At 40.7% G+C, this 21,097-nt stretch overlaps 1 protein-coding gene across 3 annotated transcripts in view; it reads left to right on the top strand.

Annotated features, from left to right (window-relative positions):
* Positions 1–21,097, top strand: part of KCNN2 (potassium calcium-activated channel subfamily N member 2) — a 90,025-nt gene that overhangs the window by 55,477 nt on the left and 13,451 nt on the right. For all 3 annotated transcript variants that reach the window (XM_083403891.1, XM_083403892.1, XM_083403893.1), the window contains one exon: positions 10,076–10,217. In XM_083403891.1, the coding sequence (XP_083260017.1) occupies positions 10,076–10,217 (142 nt within the window). The remainder of the gene's footprint in view (positions 1–10,075; positions 10,218–21,097) is intronic.

Here is a 21,097-nt window from a genome sequence, read left to right as displayed (position 1 = left end):
CCAGTTCAATCCCTAAATGACATCCTGCACAATGTGCTTGTAAGCATCCCATTTCGGGTTCTCTGTTTACATAGAAATATCATATATTTTGGACCTGTTCTTTAGCGTCCTTGCTGATGTTTTGCTTTTCGTTCATGTCCATGTGACTGAGGCTCACTACATACTCATACTGGGGCTGACAAGAGTCTTTGCATGGGAAAGTAGCAGGTGCCCTTGTTTCCCCCTACCAGGCATATAATGTCACATGGGGTGCAGGCGCTCTGGGTGCATGCCCAATCCTGCAAACACAAGATTTGCACAATCTCACTCCTGCTCCCCATCATGCTGAGTACCTGCACCTCATTTGACATCTGGTTGGTAGGGCTGGAACGGTCACACAGCTCCTCTTCCCTGTACTAAGATCACCTGCCAGTAAATGAATTAAAAGAAGAATATATGTATAAATCCTGCAGTGTGTTGCGGAGAAAAAGAAAGAAAGAAAGAAACCACTCTCCAACCACCTATTATTTAAACGAGTGATGAAAAGACAGAAGATTTATTATTTTGGGGGACGTCTAATAGCTAGTTACTCCACTCAGTGTCAAATTGACAAGTTTCAGATTTAGTGGGCTGTACCATTTTCGCTATAATTAGTCTAGCTGTATAACATTTAACAGGTCTCTGCTTTGCTCAGATCAGTAGTGTTTTGCAGGATTATTTTTTTGGGGGGGGGATATCTGGAAGTCTGTCCGTCTGTCCCCCAGCAACATTTACTTTCTGTCTATTAATCTTCGCAGTAATTTTTGTTTTATTGTTTTAAGAAAGCAAGAGACATGGGTAGCGCTATGGGTTAAACCACAGAGCCTAGGGCTTGCCGATCAGAAGGTTGGCGGTTCGAATCCCCGCGATGGGGTGAGCTCCCGTTGCTCGGTCTCCGCTCCTGCCAACCTAGCAGTTCAAAAGCACAAATTGGAAGTAGATAAACAGGTACTTCTCCGGCGGGAAGGTAAACAGCGTTTCTGTGCGCTGCTCTGGTTCTCCAGAAGCGGCTTAGTCATGCTGGCCACATGACCTGGAAGCTGTACGCCGGCTCCCTCGGCCAATAAAGCGAGATGAGCGCCGCAACCCCAGAGTCGTCCGCAACTGGACCTAATGGTCAAGGGTCCCTTTACCCTTTACCTTTTAAGAAAGCAAAGTGCTGGATCACAAACTGTATTCATGAGATTATCAGTGTTGATCAGGCTAAATTGAGGCAGGCAGCTCCGCATGAAGCAGCAGATAAGCTGAGAAGCAAAGTTTAATTCTTTTTTTTACTTGTTGGCATTAAGATTAATGTGAAACAGCTGTCAAGGAGGAATGATGGGTAGCAATTGTGATCAGATAACAGGCAGCTATTGTAACCATTAAAGTGGGTTGTATCACTCACGGCAGACACAATTGCAAGCAAAAAAGTAATAAAGTTGGGAGTCATAATGTGCATTTGAGCCATATTAAGGGAAAGGAGGACTCCACAATTACAATTTGTACTATGGACCTAGGATAGTCAAGGAATCTGGACTATTGCCTTAAAAAATATAAATAACAACTTTTATGAGTGATCCTTTCCCTGCCAAAGTCAGCGGCATAGTGTGAAAAGGAGCAGGAACATTTCAGTTACTAGTGAATAGTTTTTAGGCCTGCTCATATTCATGCTTAACATGAACAGTTCCTCCAGAATATAATCTGCTGCCAGTGCACTTTGTACTTTCACCTTCTTGGAGAGTCCAGCAGAAGTTTCTCCTCAAACTTCTCTTTGAAGGCTTGGGCTATTGCAAAGTTCAAATCCTATTAAAGTGTATCATTGGTAGATGGATATTTCTGCTTTTCATTCTTACAGTTTTGAATGCCATGTTGTATCATTCCAGAATACTTTCCTGATAAGAGATGTGGCAATGCAAAAGTGCTAGTGTTGGATTCCACAAATTATATAATGCTCCGTTGTAAAGTTGAGAATAATCTGGCTGAGTCATCTGTCTTCATCAACAGCCAAACAAATGTGTCTGGGAAACACAAGCACAGATTGGTGGTTGATGTCTTCCTGCAGGTTGTGAACGAGGTTTGGAAAGCGTGTGTGGTGATTTTTGGACCAATTTATTCCAGAATTGTCAGCTGCCAGTAATTTGGTACTTTCTTTCAAACATAATGGGGAGTAGACTAGACTTAACAAATGGTTAGTTTATTTAGTCCAGCTGTACTAATCCAGCCTCTAAAAATATAGGTAATAGGTTACAAAATGGAAAATTTTCACAAAAAACTTCATTAGTCAAGAGTTAATCTGCTCAGCTTTTAAAATGCAAAACATTGTTAATTAATACTGTGTACATACATTGTTAGGTGGCGCTGTGGGTAAAAGCCTCAGTGCCTAGGGCTTGCCGATCGAAAGGTCGGCGGTTCGAATCCCCGCGGCGGGGTGCGCTCCCGTTGTTCGGTCCCAGCGCCTGCCAACCTAGCAGTTCGAAAGCACTCTTGGGTGCAAGTAGATAAATAGGGACCGCTTACTGGCGGGAAGGTAAACAGCGTTTCCGTGTGCTGCGCTGGCTCGCCAGAGCAGCCATGTCATGCTGGCCACGTGACCCGGAAGTGTCTCCAGACAGTGCTGACCCCCGGCCTCTTGAGTGAGATGGGCACACAACCCTAGAGTCTGTCAAGACTGGCCCGTACGGGCAGGGATACCTTTACCATTACCTTTACATACATTGTATTTAAAGTACATTGCTTCCCCTAAGGAATCCTGGGAACTACAGTTTACCCCACGTAGAGCTACAAATCCCATCACCCTTAACAAATTACAGCTCCCAGGATTCTTTGCGGGGGAGGCAATGCGCTTTAAATGTATAGTGTACAGTACAGTGGTACCTCTAGTTATGAACTTAATTCGTTCTGGAGGTCCTTTCTTAAACTGAAACTGTTCTTAACTAGAGGCATGCTTTCACTAATGGGGCCTCTTGCTGCCACTGCGCCACCGGCACACGATTTCCATTCTCATCCTGGAGCAAAGTTCTCAACTCGAGGTAACTCTTCCGGGTTAGCGGAGTTTGTAACCTGAAGCGTTTGTAACTCAAGGTACCACTGTATATGCATCCTTAGATCATATAACTATTTTATGCTCATCTGCCACGCTTCAAACAATGTAGTTTGCGTCTTTAATTAACTTATTTTGTCAGATGACTGCCACAAATCGAAAACATTGTCACACATAGTTTAATGCAGGGATGGGGAATTTGAATAATCCAGTATCCTGGTTCCTTAATTCCCCCATGAGCCATGTTTGGTAGATGAGTGGGGCTTCCCACTTGAAAATCACCTGATGTCACAATGTTGTCAAGTTATCCATTTTCCTTTGCCTACGTGGTTCAAACTGCCTGGGCAAAGGAACAAGGCTTTGCAAGTGCCAACAATCAGCTGATTGATGGTGCTTACAAAGGCATTGTACTCTGCAGTTGCTGCCAGTCTGCTGATTGGTGATGCCTGTAGATCCAGCTTTCCACTGACCCGTGTTTTTACCTGCTTGACATTCGACATCATATGTCAAGTGTGGGCTAGGTAGCCATGGCTTGCCTGTGGGTTAGAGGTTCCACACTATTATTTAATGCAATCAGTATCCCTGAGTGGAGTTAAGTACAATGTTACATGGGTTTCTTTCTTAAACGCCACTGTGTGGTTTTTCTCCTGTGTAAAATATATTTGAAGTGCTTGTTTATTTGAGCTGTCCTTTGCCCTTGAATTCCCACCTGTTGCGATGTAGTAGTATTTAAACCCAATATGTATGTGTTTACCAGATATGGTACAAGGTCTACCCACATAGTTCAGTCGGTGGAGCATGAGACTCTTAATCTCAGGGTTGTGGGTTCAAGCCCTGTGTTGGGCAAAAAGATTTCTGCATTTCAGGGGCTTGGACTGGGTGATCCCTTTGGTCGCCTCCAGCTTTACATTTCTATGATTCTATGTTTTTGTGCTGCTAATTGGGAGGATTTGCAGCAGAACAAATCACTACAAATGAGTCATATTTTGCTAACTCCTCATCTCTCTTGCATGACCCACATTGACATTACTTGCTGCAGGCCCCTAAAATGCTTTAAGGTGTTTCCTGTTGTAAATTTCACTCACACACACAGACACCTGCCTTTGTGTTGTGTTTCTGAAGATCCAGTAGAGGATATAAAAGCCAAGCCTGTCTCTGCAGCTGTCATAACATTTCATTAACTATTAAAGCTTAACAGTAGGCACTTTGAATGAAACCTGTTGTCTCATCTGTGTTTGCATTTGCATAAAGCTAGCAATGATGAAAGATGCCATGTCTCCATTTTCCTCTTCTCCGTTTTCGAGTCAGTAGCCTTCCTCTTTATTCAAAAGATGCACAGTGCACCCTAACTTAAGCTTAGATAATGCGAATTCTCAGGAATTTTTCAGGGCAGGAGACGGAAGTCTGTTCATGCAACTATAGTAATATGCATGCAAAATACGTACATAGGAATTTAAATCCCTAGGAGAAGCATTTCATATGGTTGGTTTTCTTTCCAGTGCTTTGCTATGTCTTTGTCTTCAGAACGCTGACATTTCTCTTTTGCAAAAATCTTTCTCTCTATCATCCAGTGCGAAGGTAAAACTTTTCACTTCATGTGTGCCAATAAACCAAAAGGGATAAGCTACAACAACAGATGAATGTAGCCAACATAAAGTCCAAATAGTGAGGTTTAGCATTTTTCGCTTTAGGTATGGCAATAAACCAAACAGTAGAAGTCCAAAGAATATTGTTGGCATGCTACAAGATCTGCCCACTCTGCCAAGCTATACCTATAGGAAAGCTGGCAGTGAAGAGGGAGAGCCTGACAGGTCAGGAACTGGTACCCAGCTGGTCAAACACCAGCCAGTGGAGCTGGTGGGTCAGGAGGTGGACTATACACAGCTGTTGCATATGTTTTAGATATTCCACTGTATTAAACAATACAATCATCCCACATGATACCAAGCTCCATAGATCAATGTAATCAAGACTACAGCTGTGCTACATTTGAAAAGCAGCAAATCACCTACATACTGAGCAGAAAGCTCACTGAGGAAGTGGGCAGATTACAGTTCATGTCACATTTGTTTTTTTTAAATTATTATTATTATTATTATTATTATTATTATTATTATTATTATTATTATTATTATTAGATTTGTATATTGTCCATCACCAAAGATGGTAACAGAGTGGTTGAAAGCAAAATTAAGTAGTGTGTGTGTGTCAAGAAGATAGGGTGAGAGTTAAATAACTTGACCAAGAAACTGGGTACAAGACAGTGGTGGGATCTGAACCCACAACATCAAACTATTTGTTTGATCCCACGTTTCTCTGCTGCAGCAGAACACCCCTTTCACAGAAAGTAAACCAATTAATTTCTGATCTACAGTTACTCCTTCAATAAATTTACTTCAAGTATCCATCTGGCGCACGCCTCAAAATATGTTGATTTATTTGCACCCCATCCCAAATTGATAAACCTGCCCAGCACACACCTTCAATTCATCTTTAGTTAATTTACCTCCAGTTGATTTTCCATCCAGATTCCACTCCAAATAAATGCCCCTTCAACTAATTTACCCCCCCCCATTCTTCATTACCCCATCCCTCTAAATAAATTCCTCTGAAATTAATTTATATTCCCAAATTAATATTCTATCCTGTTCACTTCTTCCACCAAAACACTTTAGGTGGTGCAAGTGAAAGAAAGTTGAATGACTTTGAGACAGGGTTATTTCCCCTCTTTATTTACAGCAATGAACAAGGTTGTCCAAACATTTCTTTTTGATTCACAATCTAAAATCCCACCTGGAGCTTTGACATGTCCAGCAGTAGGGATGGAAAGATCTGTTAATTTTGGTTCTCGCAGTTTCTCATTTTTCCAATCTAAAATTTAGTTCTCCACATTTCTGCAATAATAGGTAGATTTTTTTAAAAAAATCCTCATAAAATTATTTAAGCATTTTTGTGTGAATGTCTCCTTTGGTATGCAGTTGTGGCTAACATACACAGTTTTGCATTTTTGTAAACATTGGTTGGGAAACTGCATTGCAAAATTCAGTTAAGTGCGAATTTTGAAGGGTGGCTGTGTGTTTTGATCTCATATTGTTCCAGAAAGTTAACTTCACCATTGAATGTGAACTAAACTCAATCCCCCCACAATCCCTACTTGATAGCAGCTTGGTTGTTGTGCTTGGAAACATGAGCTTCAAAGAACTCTGAGAAAAGATGCTAAGTGATGCTGTACCATCATTTCTAGAATCCAGAGACAATGACTGGGGGAAAAAAGATGGCCAGCTTTTTGACAGAATGCCCTTGGGTCCAGAGAACCATTGTAGGTCATCCCATAATGTATTTGCTAGGGTCACTTGAGGCTCCAATTTGAAAGAACTTGGAAGCTGGACTGCCTAGCATGTAGTTGGTTGTGATTCAAAAGAATTATGAAAGGAATTGTGAAGTTTTGGGTAGGACCAAGGTGAAACTGTAAAACTCCCCTGTTATTTTGTTACTGGATGCTGTATATATAATCTTTTTATTTTTATAGTTCTGAATTGTTTGCTATTTGCATGTTGTTATGTTTGCTATTGTGTTGTTTTGCTGTGTTATTATTAAATTATTTTTGCAGTGTTTGGTTTAGGAATGTATTGTTTTCTTGCTTGTAAGCCACTTTGAGAATGATTTTGTGTGTGTGGAAAAGTGGCTTGCAAGTAAAACAAATGAATGAATGAAACAGTATAGGACTACAGGAAAATTATTTCTGAAGACCACCTACTACAGAGGCTTTTTTTTGCTCATGTATCTTATATTTTTTTATTGCACATTCAAAACTGAGGTTGCTCAGCAAATTGCACAACAAGACTGACCTGCTCTACACTTAATTTTCCCATGGCGCAGAAACAGCTACATTGCTGCAAGTCAGTCTGTGCACTGTTGAATCGGTGATTATAAGATCATGATGTCTGTTGCATCAGTCCTTAAGGGATTCTTTTCATGACACCAGGGGTATTGCTTGCAAGTCCGTGGCTTTAGAATTGTTTATTATGAACCTAATGGCTTTGCCAAAGAAAAATGAGACTACTAATACAGTAAATTAAGTTCTGTTAAATCACAGCTATATATTATCATTCACACTGGATTTTTTCTGGTATTGCCTTGCCTTACAGCTAAAAACAGAAAACGTTTGATCAGCACCACAGAGCAGTGTTACTAAATAGGGATACATACATGGTGAGAAAGTCATCTGAAGGACATTGATAATTAAGATTCTTCTCTCAAGCGAAACCTGTGAAACTGCTTCGGTTAATTCTGCTGTTTAAATATAGCATAGCACTGCTAAGCATTGTTGTGATTAGCAATGTCTGAACTGGTAATGCCGGTAATTGCTACAGTATGTACATATATTCTTCTTTAATTCCCCTAACCTATCTGAACTTTGTCTTCTACAGCTTGTTTTCTTTTCATTCCTGGGCTTTTATGCTTTTAACTTGGATTTAATTGGTGGCTTATTGTGATTCTGATAGATCTGTGTTTTGGATATGTTAGGATTTATTATTATGGCGCTGCGCCCATCAGATTGGTATGGGGCAATGACCCAGAAAGAGGCATTTTCTGTGGGTGGCCCTGTAATCTAGAATACCTTTCCCTCTGCAAGTCTCAAGGTGATCTGTTTTAGGTGCCTCCTGAAAATGTGTCAGGTGGAATTCAATGTCATTTCAGAAGTATTTCAGCTTTTCTCTGTTGTATTTCACTAGGAAGCGGGTGGCGCTGTGGTCTAAACCACTGAGCCTCTTGGGCTTGCCAATCAGAAGGTTGGCAGTTCAAGTCCACATGAAGGAGTGAGCTCCCGTTGCTCTGTCCCAGCTCTTGCCAACCTTGCAGTTTGAAAACATACCAGTAGATAAATAGGTACCACTGTGGTGGAAAGGTATACGGCATTTCCGTGCTCTCTGGCACTCGTCACAGTGCCCTGTTTTACCAGAATCGGTTTAGTTATGCTGGCCACATGATCCAGAAAGCTGTCTGCAGACAAACGCCTGCTTCCTTGGCCTGAAGCAAGACGAGTGCTATACCTGATAGTCAAATTTTACTGGACTTAACTGTCCAGGGATTCTCTACCTTTACTGTATTTTGCTGTTTTCTGTATTTATTTTCTGTTGTGTTCTTATGTATAATGGTTTCATATTATGTTGTTACATTATGTTTTAGTTCAGTAGTGGGGAACCTCCAGGCCTAATTAGACCCGCCAGGCCTCTCCATTTGGCCTATGAGATAGTTTTGAGAAAAACAATCCCATTTGGCTATTCCATGTCATCATTTGGCATCAGGTGCTGGACCTGGGAAGCCATGGTGCCACATCCCAAAGGAAGAACTGGGGGTGCACTATATAAGTAGGGCTGGGGAAGAGATTTGATCCAATTCACATTTAAAGGCGAATCTATCTAATTTGCAGTTTCCAAAACAATATGAAAACCAAAACACAGCCATTCTTCAAAATCCACACTTCTGATTTTGCAGTTGAATTGTCCAGACAACTAATGAGTATTAAAAAATGCATTTACTGCTAGGGTGAACTGTGTATTAAAATGCATACATTTGTAAAAGCGACATGCAAAATGTATTAGGGGAAATTGCTTTGCAACCAAGAGTATATTAAGAAAACTGCAAACACAAATGTCTATATTAAGAGAAATTCGCATTAGAGAGCTGATGAATGGAGTACAGGATCAGGTCTAAGGTGCTGGTTTTAACCTATAAAGCCCTATACGATGGCCTAGGACCCTCGTACCTACGGGACCGCCTCTCCTGGTTTGTCCCACAGAGGACCTTACGGTCTTCAAATAAAAACATCTTGGAGATCCCAGGCCACAGGGTGGTTAGGCTGGCCTCAGCCAGAGCTAGGGCTTTTTCTGCAGGGCCTGCAAGGCAGAGCTGTTCCACCAGACCTTTGGCCAAGGCACATTCTGACCCCCTCTCTCCTTCCGTAATCTTCATAGAACTCTAGCCCAATGGTTGCCATTAATTTGATTCTGAACTGATTTTAGAATGTATTACAATTAATTGACTGTGATTTTATGTAAACTGTGCTATTTTTACTGTTGTTAGCCGTTCTGAGCCCGGCTTTGGCTGGAGAGGGTGGGATATAAATTTATTTTATTATTATTATTATTATTATTATTATTATTATTATTATTATTAATGCAAACTGGAGTGTAAAATTAAACTTAAGACAGGGAAAAATGAGAAATTAAGGGAAACTAAAATTTAGATTTGCCTATCTGTAAGTATGTTCCTGGTCCTTCCTTTCTTGTCAATTCTTCAATTTGGTGCTTGTTGAATTCAGTGACTTTTTCTGTTGCCCTGCATAGTGACCAAAAGAGGTGCCAATTCAAAAGGCACTGAATTCAAGGTGGAAAGGAAGAATCAGGAGTGCACTCAGAGAGTGCTCCAAATTCTGCCTTCACAGCTACAGCAAGTAAATTTAAATCATCTGATATCCTATGACTGGTTCACTCACCTGTCCAACTGGCTTGTGAAGGGTGGAACAGTTCCTGATTCAACCTACTCCTGTTCCCATCACCTGTTCAACTGTATGCTACTTGGATAGCTTTTAATGTTAAGTAGTTTTGAAATTTTCTAAATAAATAAAATCAAATATTTATTGTATTTTCTCACGTATAAGCTGCCCTCCGTGTCTGGGAGAGCAGAAAAGCAAGATAATGAAGAAGATAATGACAATGATAAGAATAAGAATAGATGGATTATCAGTAAAAATTTTGTTGAACTCAAGACCCAAGTGCTTTTCTCCCCTAAGAGGAGATCAGTGTTGTCCACGTTGATAGCAACAACCCATATACATGTACTGTATATGCTGCTTCATGTATGTATTTGTGGGGAGCCCCATAGGGGACAAAACATGCATCTTAAGCATATGTTTCAAGTAACAAAGCTATTCTTGAGAAGGAACGAGCTGCCAAAGTTCTTTTCAAAGCCAAAAAAGAAAAGCACAGTTGAAGAATTTGTGGTTAAAGAGATTATAATTTTCTTTTTCAGGTATCATGACCAACAGGATGTTACTAGCAACTTCCTTGGAGCAATGTGGTTGATTTCAATAACTTTTCTCTCCATTGGATATGGTGATATGGTACCTAACACATACTGTGGGAAAGGAGTCTGCTTGCTTACTGGAATAATGGTGAGTGCCCCTAGTTTTAATTTCCACATTTCTTGTGAGTTTCTTGGGTGAATTGTTTTCAGAACAACTTCACTGGTTTAACAACACGTATTATCAATGTAAAATTGTTTGTTAAATCTTTGGTCATTTGTATACTACTGTCCATAGACCGGTACATGTCTATACAGGTGTCCTATTGAGTTCTGTGGGACTTATTCCCAGGTAAGTAGGTTGCACCCTGACTTCCCATCATGGTTAGAGTATACTGATTGAGATAATTGACTCCATTGATTTCAGCAGTCTGTTCTAAGCATGATGAAACATGGCTCCAACCCAGTATTTATAGGATTACAGCATGACACTCCTGATCACTGTCTTCGGGAATTCACTTCCTGCTTTTCTTAGGAAATGTTTACAAACTGAGCTAAACAAGTTGATATTCTGAGCATCAAATGTCATATATGGCAATCACCACATTTCTTCCTCTTCTTTTTGCTTCCCGTGAATTATAATGTCACACCTAATAGTTTCTAAATTTGTCTTACAATAGACTGAGTGATCGTGCTTTTATGAAACTGCTGTAGTGGTTTCCCCTCTAACATCTTTGCATTAATACATCCAGTGCTTTTTTTCTGGGGGGACGCAGGGGTACACATACCCCTAAAATTTTTGCGAATCTAAGTTTGGCCTCATTGAGAGGCAGTATTTCAATATGGGTAGGAAAATGAGAGTACCCCTAAACATTTTATTAGGGGGGGAAAGCACTGGATTCATCTATTATTACTGTATACTTCATTGCTATATGCAGTGGCAGTGAAAAGGGCTAATGCGGTAGTAAGAAAAGGATTGGTTTGTTTTTTTTAAGCCAAGTATAATAATAAAATTATATCTATCTTTGGTTCTCCTAATGTTATATTTTTAAATAATTTGTATCCTGATTTTTTCTTTATCAGTGATAATGCAATGATTTAAAATGAAAAGAAAAACTTTGCAATCCCAATTAAAATAATTTGTATGCATAAAATACATTATAATGGCTTTCTGAAGAACCTGAAATCGGCAGACCTCTCTGGGTTCAACAATGCTGGCTGCTCTACCAAGACGTTTCTGTTATAAGTGCACATCTACTGAACTTTTTTTTGGCAGTGGCATCCAGAGCAAGGCCTTGGATGTTGAATAGAGGGCACATGGAGGCATATATGGAAGAAAGTGGCCTTTAATATGCTTTCATATACTCCAGCGGTAGCTGGAGTTTCTGAACACTTTTTAAGAGCTGTCACACATGGAGTACATAATGGTAGTTTTGCCTAGGGAGCATTAGGATATGACTGACCATGCCAAGGGCTGACTTTGCTGGAAAGGGGCACCCCAGAAAATTGTGTAATGGGAATCCTGAATAATGCCCTCTCCATTTGGGGGCCCTAATTTCCTCAACGAATATAGCGGAACTGAATAAAGGAAAGGAAAGGCCAGCTGAAATAGTGATTTGATATAGTGGCCTACTTTATGGAGGAAGACTTAGACTGCAATCCAGACCCCCCCTTCTGCTGGGTTGGGTGAGGGGCATTGGAGTGATCTGAGGTGTCGCTCCACTTTCTTCTACCTGTTAAGCTGGTCTTCTGCTGGTCGCCAAATGGGTGGGTGGGTGGAAAGCCTGCCAGTGTTAGCTGATTCATACAAATAAGTGGCTACAGCTACTTTAACTACACATATATTTCTCTATGTGACAAATTGTACCCACCTCTCTACATGGAGCCTCTGAGAATCCCTCACAGGACTTCTTGCCCCTGTTTGAAGAGGGTTTGTTCTGGCCTGTTGACAATTGAATGATCAAAAAAGCAATATTCAAAAACTCAGAAGGATCTGACATGGTAGATAACGTGATAGCCCTACTATAGAATCCTGAGGACACTGCAGTAATTCCCACATCCAAAAAACCAAGATGTCTGACTCAGTCATAAACTGTCCAGATTAAAGACACCCAAATACAGTGGAGTGGCGAATGTAATATATCTAGCCTTCTCTCTCTCTCTCTCTCTCTCTCTCTCTCTCTCTCTTTGGACATCATTTTTATTTGGTTTTATAAGTACAAAGTTATAAAAATCCAAATATATGTCCATCTACAGAGACTCCTCTGAATCTCATGACTTCCCTCCACCCCTTCCATGGGGTCCTATTTAGAAGATTTACAACTGCATATTCTTCAACACACTAACTTTTTTATCAATCCATATTGTCCATGGTATTTGTTGCACTACAAGTGAAATCAAAATCTTGCCAGTCCACTTACAGTGGTCTCCTAAATAACTTGTAAATTTTTCCCATTTTTTAAATAAAGTTTTTGTCCTCTTGGTTTCTGAGTTTTCCAGTTTTGCCATTTCAACATAGTCCATCAACTTGGTTTGCCATTCCTCTCTGGTAGGGACCTTGTCTTCTTTCCATCTCTGGGCTAGTAACATCTGGGCGGCTGTTGTTCCATACATAAAAAGTCTTTTCTGCTCCTTTGGAATGTTGGTACCTATAATTCCTAATAAGAAAACTTCTGGGGTTTTTTAAAAAAAGGTTATTTTAAACATTTTTTTCATTTCATTATATATCATCTCCCAGAAAGCTTTTATTACCTTACAAGTCCACCACATATGATAAAAGGTACCTTCTTTTTCTTTACATTTCCAGCTTATATTTGCACTTGTCCTATACATTTTTGCCATGTCTCTTTCTTTCTCTATCTCTATGGTGTAGGGCTAACACACGGGATGTATCAGAACACAGCGGTTGAGGACCGAATACTGTGAAGAGAAGTTATGGAGCAATTACACTAGAGCATATGAGTAAATACTGTAGTAATAATGGTAATATTGCACATGATCCAAGGAAACATAAGCACTTTAGGCCCCATTTATTTTTAGTGGGAGAGTGACACGCATACTGAAATATATCCATCTGAAACCCAGAAGCTTAAAAATGCTCAGGAGTAAGGAATTGTACTCTTCAATTGTATCATGTCTCTAGTGTACTTTATGAGTTAGCTAGTATTGTAAACAGAGGTGTGCGTGAGATTTGAATCCTGAGCCAAAATGGAGTGCCTCAAAGGACTGTTGGGCTTGTCAGAGGCAAAGTAGGAACTCTATGCGGTAGCAAAAAATCAGAGTCCCTGGGGCGCCTTAGCAATCCAGATGTCAAAAAAAAGGTTGCAGAGAAGTATCTGCTAAAATCAAAACTTTTTTTAAAGGTACCTGGCAGAACTTCCCTGCATCTATTTGTCATTTGGCAGACTTTATCCACTCTGTAGGGGTTAGCATGCTTGCAAATACCATCTACTTCTGCCAGAACAGATAAAGGGTTGTTTTGTTTTTCCAGTAATGAAATGGGGAGGAAGGGGGGGAAATGAAACCGATTCGGATGGACCTTGAGGCAAACCAACCAATGTACAAAGCACTTCAGATTGATGCCGGCTGTTTTCCAAAATGCTGAACCAAATCTTGTGGTCAGTGCACCCCCTCACTTCTAAACACGTTCCATGGAAAATATTGTAGCCTTATATTTACCACCGTTATTATTTTGGGTGACATAATACGGTCATGTATTTTCTGCACTGGGGGGGTGATGGTTCCCTGGATAGGCTCAAGACAAAGGGCATTCTGAGATGGCATTAACGTTGGGGATTGGATCGCTTCAGCATTCTGAATTATCCATGAATGTGAGATACTTCAAACCATGCTGACTGGGGGCATTCAGCGTAGCTCATAAGGATCATCTTGCGCTATGCTCTTTGTATGGATCACTTCCTGTTGAAGAAAAGGGTACCTGTTACCTTTCCTTAGAGTACTTTCTGCAGTCCTACTTGAGCATTAAAGCCACCAAGACTATCTGAGGCAACCCAGTCAGATGGGCAGCTAATAATGATGATGATGATGATGATGATGAGTTATTATTTGTACCCCACCCATCTGGCTGGGTTTCGCCAGCCACTCTGGGTGGCTTCCAACAAAGATTAAAAATACATCAAAATGTCACACATTAAAAACTTCCCTAAACAGGGCTGCCTTCAGATGTTTCTAAATGTCAGGTAGGTGTTTATCTCTTTGACATCTGATGGGAGGGCGTTCCACAGGGCGAGCGCCACTACTGAGAAGGCCCTCTGCCTGGTTCCCTGTAGCTTTGCTTCTCGCAGTGAGGGAACTGCCAGAAGGCCCTCGGCACTGGACCTCATCATCCGGGTAGAACGATGGGGGTGGAGACGCTCCTTCAGGTATACTGAATATATTATTATTATTATTATTATTATTATTATTATTATTATTATTACTACTACTACTACTACTATTATCAGCATTATCATCATCCAGGAGTATGGGGAGCTTCCACCTGGAAGAGTGCAATATACTAAGTCACAAAGACATCGATGAAACAGAGAGCAATTGTGCAGCACCAGGGGCACATCTTCCGTTAATGGAAAATAAACGGGATCAGGGTCAGCTTGCGGGGAGGGCTGACAGTATGCAACACACTTCCCAATACTCCCAACAATGGGGCATACCTGGAAGGTGAGGGCCAGGTGGTGAGAAAGTCAGGCATATGCAGACGCTATGGTGGAGGCAGTCCAGCACTGCTTTTGGTGCCTCCACACAGCACCAGCCTCCCTGCCGCTTTGCCTCTCCCCCTCCTAAGATGCTAGGTGTGTGCAAACAGCGCTCCCTGCTGGCTGCTCCCAAAGGAATAAGTACCAAAGGGGACAAAAGAGCTGTGTTCAGTACAGTGGTACCTCAGGTTAAGAACTTTATTTGTTCCGGAGGTCAGTTCTTAACCTGAAACTGTTCTTAACCTGAAGACCACTTTAGCTAATGGGGCCTCCTGCTTCCACTGCGCCGCCAGAGTACGATTTCTGTTCTCATCCTGAAGCAAAGTTCTTAACCCGAGGTACTATTTCTGGGTTAGCGGAGTCTGTAACCTGAAGCGTCTGTAACCTGAAGCATCTCTAGCCTGAGGTACCACTGTACTGAACAACGGCATGTGGAGAGGAAGCAAGATTTACCAATTCCCGAGGAAAAGGCATGCATAAATGTTACTACTATGTGGATAGTTCAGCTCAGATACCTTAACATGAACAAATGGAGGCAATGATTTGTGCAGTGCATAATAAGTTTATATCAACATGATATTGTCATAGCCTCTAATATAAGTGGCTTTCGGATGAACGTTCCCCGTTTCATAGAGAATTGGCCTAGTAATAGCTTAAATGTCATAACTTGGAATAAAACCTCCATCTTCAGGGATCATATATCTTTGATTATATGAGATATCGAATACAACAATGGATGGCAGACTTGATTTTCTCTTGCTTGTAGCATTCCAGAGAAGTAGATTAAACATACTGATGTTCATTGAAGAATTGAATAGATAGCATAAGACAAATTGTCACTGGCAGGTCACAGTTCCCTTAATATCTGAATATTTTATCTTACTGTAGCTCAAAGTGAGGGTCTCTTCTCTTGACAACCCCATCCATTGTAGCCACAGGAGAACAATGGGAGAAATTAAGCGTCACCCAGAGGCAATTGTTACGTCAGGGCAAGCATTTTGGCTTGCCAGGCAGAACAAACCCTGTTCTCTCCCCGCACAATGTTCCTAGAGTTCGCTCACCACCCTCAAGTGGATGTCCTTGTGCAGGGCTTTCACTGGCAGAACTCACTGGTTGAATCCTGCCCATTTGACATATAATGAGACAGTCACATAGATGCCACACAAACAGCAGATGCAAGATTGTGCCTGATTGGTTTTTGATGCAGTAATGAAAGTGGCTGAAGTAATGCCAAAATTGGATTCAGGCTGAATCTTGTACATGCCCTTAGTACATGCTAGGGATAGGGGAGCAGTTTGATTAACTCGACATTTAAAAGTAAACCTACCCAATTTTCACTTTCCAAAACAATCTGCAAACCAAAATACAGCTTATGAAAATTCACACTTTTCGGAATTTCGCAGTGCAGTTCTGAAGGTGAGAAATGTCCCCCAAAATGCATATTTTGGTTCAAAGGGTACATGAAAATGCAAATATTGGTAGTGAAAAAAGCATATCAAATGCACTACATTAGGGAGAGTTTGCTTTGCAAAATGTGTGTATAAAGCAAAATTGCATACACAAACGTGCCTGTTAGGAGACATTCACACGAAAATGCTGGTGAATTTTCATGAGGCCTTTTTAAAAAATCACTAAATTGCGAACTGATGTGGAAAACTGAACTCAAGACTGGAAAAAAATGAGCAATGGAAAGAAACAGAAATTGACACACTCACCCACCCTTAGTATACACACACATGCCTTACAATGAACTAATGCGCTGACTTCCTGCAAATGATAGTGTTTTAATCTTGCAGTCTTCCACACACAGATGGTCTAAATCAGCAGTTCTCAACCTGTGGGTCCCCAGATGCTGTTGGACTACAATTCCCATCATCCCTAGCTAGCAAGGCCATTGCTCAGGGATGATGGGAGTTGTAGTCCAACAACATCTGGGGACCCACAGGTTGAGAACCGCTGGTCTAAATCTTTCCCTACTTTGGGGATGCTGGGGAACCCAGACAATTTGGCTCCTTTCCATATGTGCAAACACACCAACCCCTCGGGGCCAAGGCAGTTTCGGCCCCCAAAATATATATTTTTGAAGGGGATGGGCCCCCTCAATATTCAGAGGACGTTGTGTGGCATCACGTTGGGGGGCCCAATCCTCCGGAGAAGCTGGTGCCTCTGTATAAGTGCCCTTCACCACATGCCCCGTACTGCCCCAGAGCTGTCCCTGAACATCCTCTCTGCATGCCCCATGCTGACATCAGAGCTCTGATGTTGTTTGGGCTCAGAGCTGTGCACACCCTTTTAGCAGAGTCTCCATGGCAAAAGATGCATACAGGAGAGCATATTTACAGCTTTATTCAACATTGTTCAGAACAAAGGAAAAACATGACTGCTTGCCTCCGTTTCCAGGAAAAAACAGCCAGAAAAAAAGCTATATACAAATGGAAGTTCCCAGCAAGAAGCTAGAAGTAAACAGGCATGTGACCCACAACAGCCTGTTCCCTTTTAAGGTGGAACGGAACTATATCCTAGCAAGTAGGACCCAAGGTATCCCGTGTCCCTGAGACTTTCTCCCAGGGACCGTAGCATTGAAGCTTCAGTGACTTCGACCAAGTTCTGCATTGTGGAGAAATTAAGAACTTATTATATACCTTTGTGGTTTTTTGACGATTGAGAAAAAATGCTGAATGGTTGCCATTTTTTCTGGGAGGGGGATGTTCAATTCTTAGAGCTATGTAAATTATTTTGGTATCAGCAACATAATTAGCTTTGCTAATAAGGGATTGAATTATATGTTTCTTTTAGGAAGGTTCAGAAAAGGCCAATTGAAAATTGCTGATGTAATAAAAACTTGAATAATTGAAAAGGGAAAGGGAAAGTAGTAGATACCAGTGAAACACAAACAATATAACAGTATTTCCACTGCCTTAGAAGTCTAAAAAGATCATAGATAGAAATATTCCAGTCATAGATGATTCACTGTTGAAAGTCTCTCTCACTCTCAGTCGGAGGCTGCTTTCAGCATGGGAGCGGAGAATTCCCCAACTTTCTGCCCTGTCTATGCCTTCCTTGCTCATGGGTGATTGTACAGCACAGCAACCTCTGAGCAAACTAAGGCACAACTTGTGCTAGTCATTGCCATGCCACAGACTTCCCTAAGCAAGAGAATGAAAAAGTAGTTTGCACTGCCTTATACACATGTTGTATAACCTTTGTTACTATGACACCTCCGCCCATGGAACAGCAGATCATCAAGACCCAAGCACATTTAGATATTGCATGCTCCTGCACCTAAAATGCCCATTTTTTTTGTATCCAGTTCTGCTAATATACACATTTTTTGTGACACATTTCCCCCTAATGGAATTTCTGTTTGCTACTTCCAGGCTGCAGCTTCTTGTTGCAGAAGGTCTCACTTGTCTTAAAACCTATCTCAGGGATGAATTTTGCTCTCATTCCTCCAATAATTGCTTCTTTTGGAAAATCTTTTTTTTTTTTAGTCCCAACACTTCTTTTAACTGGCCCATTCGGTTGGCTCTCCACCTAGGGATCCCAGAATGAATGGAATGTCTATTTAAATTCTTACAGGCCTTTCATTTTATTCAGAGGAGAAGGCGGATTGTTGTGCATTTTCTGGTGAGAACTAAATTTCCCATCATTGTCTATAAAGCGGACCTACTTTCTTCTTCTTTGGATCCCAAGGGAAATGAGCAAGAAATGGGTCAGCTACCTTCTCCCAGGCAAGTATAGAAGAGTATTTTGTGGGCAAAGACAGCAGTCCGCCTCTTATTTGGCTGAACTCAAAACTGCTTGAGATATCTAGAAGGAGCGGGAGAGTTCAGTGGTGTTTTTCTGAGAGTCATAAAGGAGAGTACCTAACGCAGGGGTCAGCAACCTTTTTCAGCCGTGGGCTGATCCACTGTCCCTCAGACCATGTGGTGGGCCGGACTATATTGGGGGGGGGAATGAACGAATTCCTATGCCCCACAAATAACCCAGAGATGCATTTCAAATAAAAGCACACATTCTACTCATGTAAAAACACCAGACAGGCCCCACAAAGAATCCAGAAATGCATTTTCTTTTAAAGGACACATTCTACTCATGTAAAAAAACCAATGCTGATTCCCTGACCATTCGCGGGCCGGATTGAGAAGGCGATTGGGCCACATCTGGCCCACAGGCCTTAGGTTGCCTACCCCTGACCTAACACATAGCCTGTTGACTTTCAAACTTGACTGCTCTCTCATTTTGCTCTCTGGAAGTGTGTGTCTTAATGACAGACAACAGATGTTTGCAAAAAAATATATATGTATTTCCTCCTTATCGCTAATTTATTAAGATTTTAAAAATTATCTATAACTATAAATAATATAATATAAATAAAGGAAGAGGGTGGGGACTACAGTTAAAGTAAAACTTTTGAAAAACAGATATCTTTCGGGGGATTAAAAAAACTATCAGGAAGAAGAGAAGCAAAGGCAGCAGTGTTGGGCCATAAGAAAAACAAATCATAGTAGGGAAATATCTTTATTACCTCAGCAAAATGCCACAAATTAGTGATCAAACTTTTGAGTTCTTCAAAGCCCTTTATCGGGCTTAGGTGTTAAGGAAAATTGGGGCGGGCGGGGGGGGGGAGGAAGGCTGACTTTGCGTTGAAACCATAAAGTTTACATTGGTATTGGTCTTTAGCTGAAGTGTAGGACAAGATAGCAGATTTATCATATAAGGTTCTTCTAGCTGCTTTGCAGTTTTTAGATCGCACATAGAGATCCTGAGAGGAAGAAATAGACAAATAGACATTGTCCAATTCCCAATTTTTTAACAGATATAAAATCCAGCAGTTTTGTAGCTTTAAGCAAAACACACATAGGGAAATGTGGTAATTTTTATATTTTCAGAGTTGGAGATTAATTTTAGGTAGTGTACTAGGGTAAAAAAAGAGTAAACTGAAGTCAAATTAAGTAGCTTTTCCTAGCGGCTGGAAGGGAATTACCTTCAGAAAATAAAGCCCCATCTCCCTATACTATAAAATCTTCTTCCTCCAGTTTAGGATACTGTTTTTGAATGGCTGAATTCAATACTTTCCAAGTCATTCAAAAAGGAAAACTAGCTGTGTTGGCCTGTAATAAAAAAATGCATTAAAAGAAGTATCTAAGAATTAAAATTTGTCCATATTGTTGTAGTCTTAAGGAGTTTGCTTTTTTCACTCAGGATATGGAAAGTGGTATTTCATGTTACTCATTCTCAAGTTGCATACACTGAAATGCATGCATTGATTTTACATATGAATGAGCAATATACAGCAATATACAGTAGCAAAGAACTATACATAAAGGAAACATGCAAGCCAAGCCAAAGAATCAGATCTGTCACTTGTATTATGGCAGTGGTTCTCAAACTCTGTTCTCTGAGCCACACCTTCAGAATAAAAATGTGCTCATGCCACACCAAAGTTTTTATTGATAAGAAATACATTGCAAAACGAAAAGAAACAACTCCTATCAGTGCTTGATTTACAACATAGGACAGAACTAATCTGAGACAAACAAACTCTTCATAAACACAAAGAAGCCCCCCTCTCTCTCTTTTTTTAAATATAATTTTTATTCCATTTACAAATAAAACAAATTAAAACAATTCATACAATTTTTTACATCCATTCTCTTTTTTTTTACTTCCCTCAACTTGGCTGGTACTCCTTCCCTTCTTACTTTCTTACACATTTCTAATATCTCACCTATTTTTTTATATAAATTAATTCTTGTTTCACTCACATTCTAACCTTTCTTTTTTACAAAGCTTCATTAATGGTTACAAGCGTTATTTGTTTTTCACTTAAATTATGCATGTATTCTGAAAACTTTTCCCATTCTTCAGTAAATCTCTGGTCTCGTCGATATCGAATTCTTCCTGTCAGTCTGTCAAGTTATGCAAAGTCCATCATCTTCATTCTCCATTCTTCCAGTAGTTCTAAGAAGCCTCTCTCTTTGCTTTCATATTCGTCAGGTTGAAAATCCTGCTCACAACAATTTGACGTGAAGAACTGTAGAAGAATAGCCAATGCTGTTCACCAGCACTCTGTTTGAATGGCAATTCCAGATCACAACTAGGATTATGGGTTCATGTTCATGTATATCAGATATATTCTCTGAGTTAAACTAGTTCCATCTTCCTTTGTTGTGTCTTAAATTCTGCGCAAGTTCCATTAGATCAGGGACTGCCAACCATTTTGGGCTCCTGGGCCCATCTGCAAACCCTTCACACACACAACCAAGCAGACGTTGCAGCTTGTTCTATTGGGTGCAACATAATACTTCTGTCAAGT

Source organism: Podarcis tiliguerta, assembly GCF_965153285.1.
Source record: "Podarcis tiliguerta genome assembly, chromosome: 11".
Taxonomy (NCBI): Eukaryota; Metazoa; Chordata; class Lepidosauria; order Squamata; family Lacertidae; genus Podarcis; species Podarcis tiliguerta.
The sequence above is the reverse complement of the archived record's forward strand: the minus strand, read 5'-3'. Positions and strand labels throughout refer to the sequence as shown.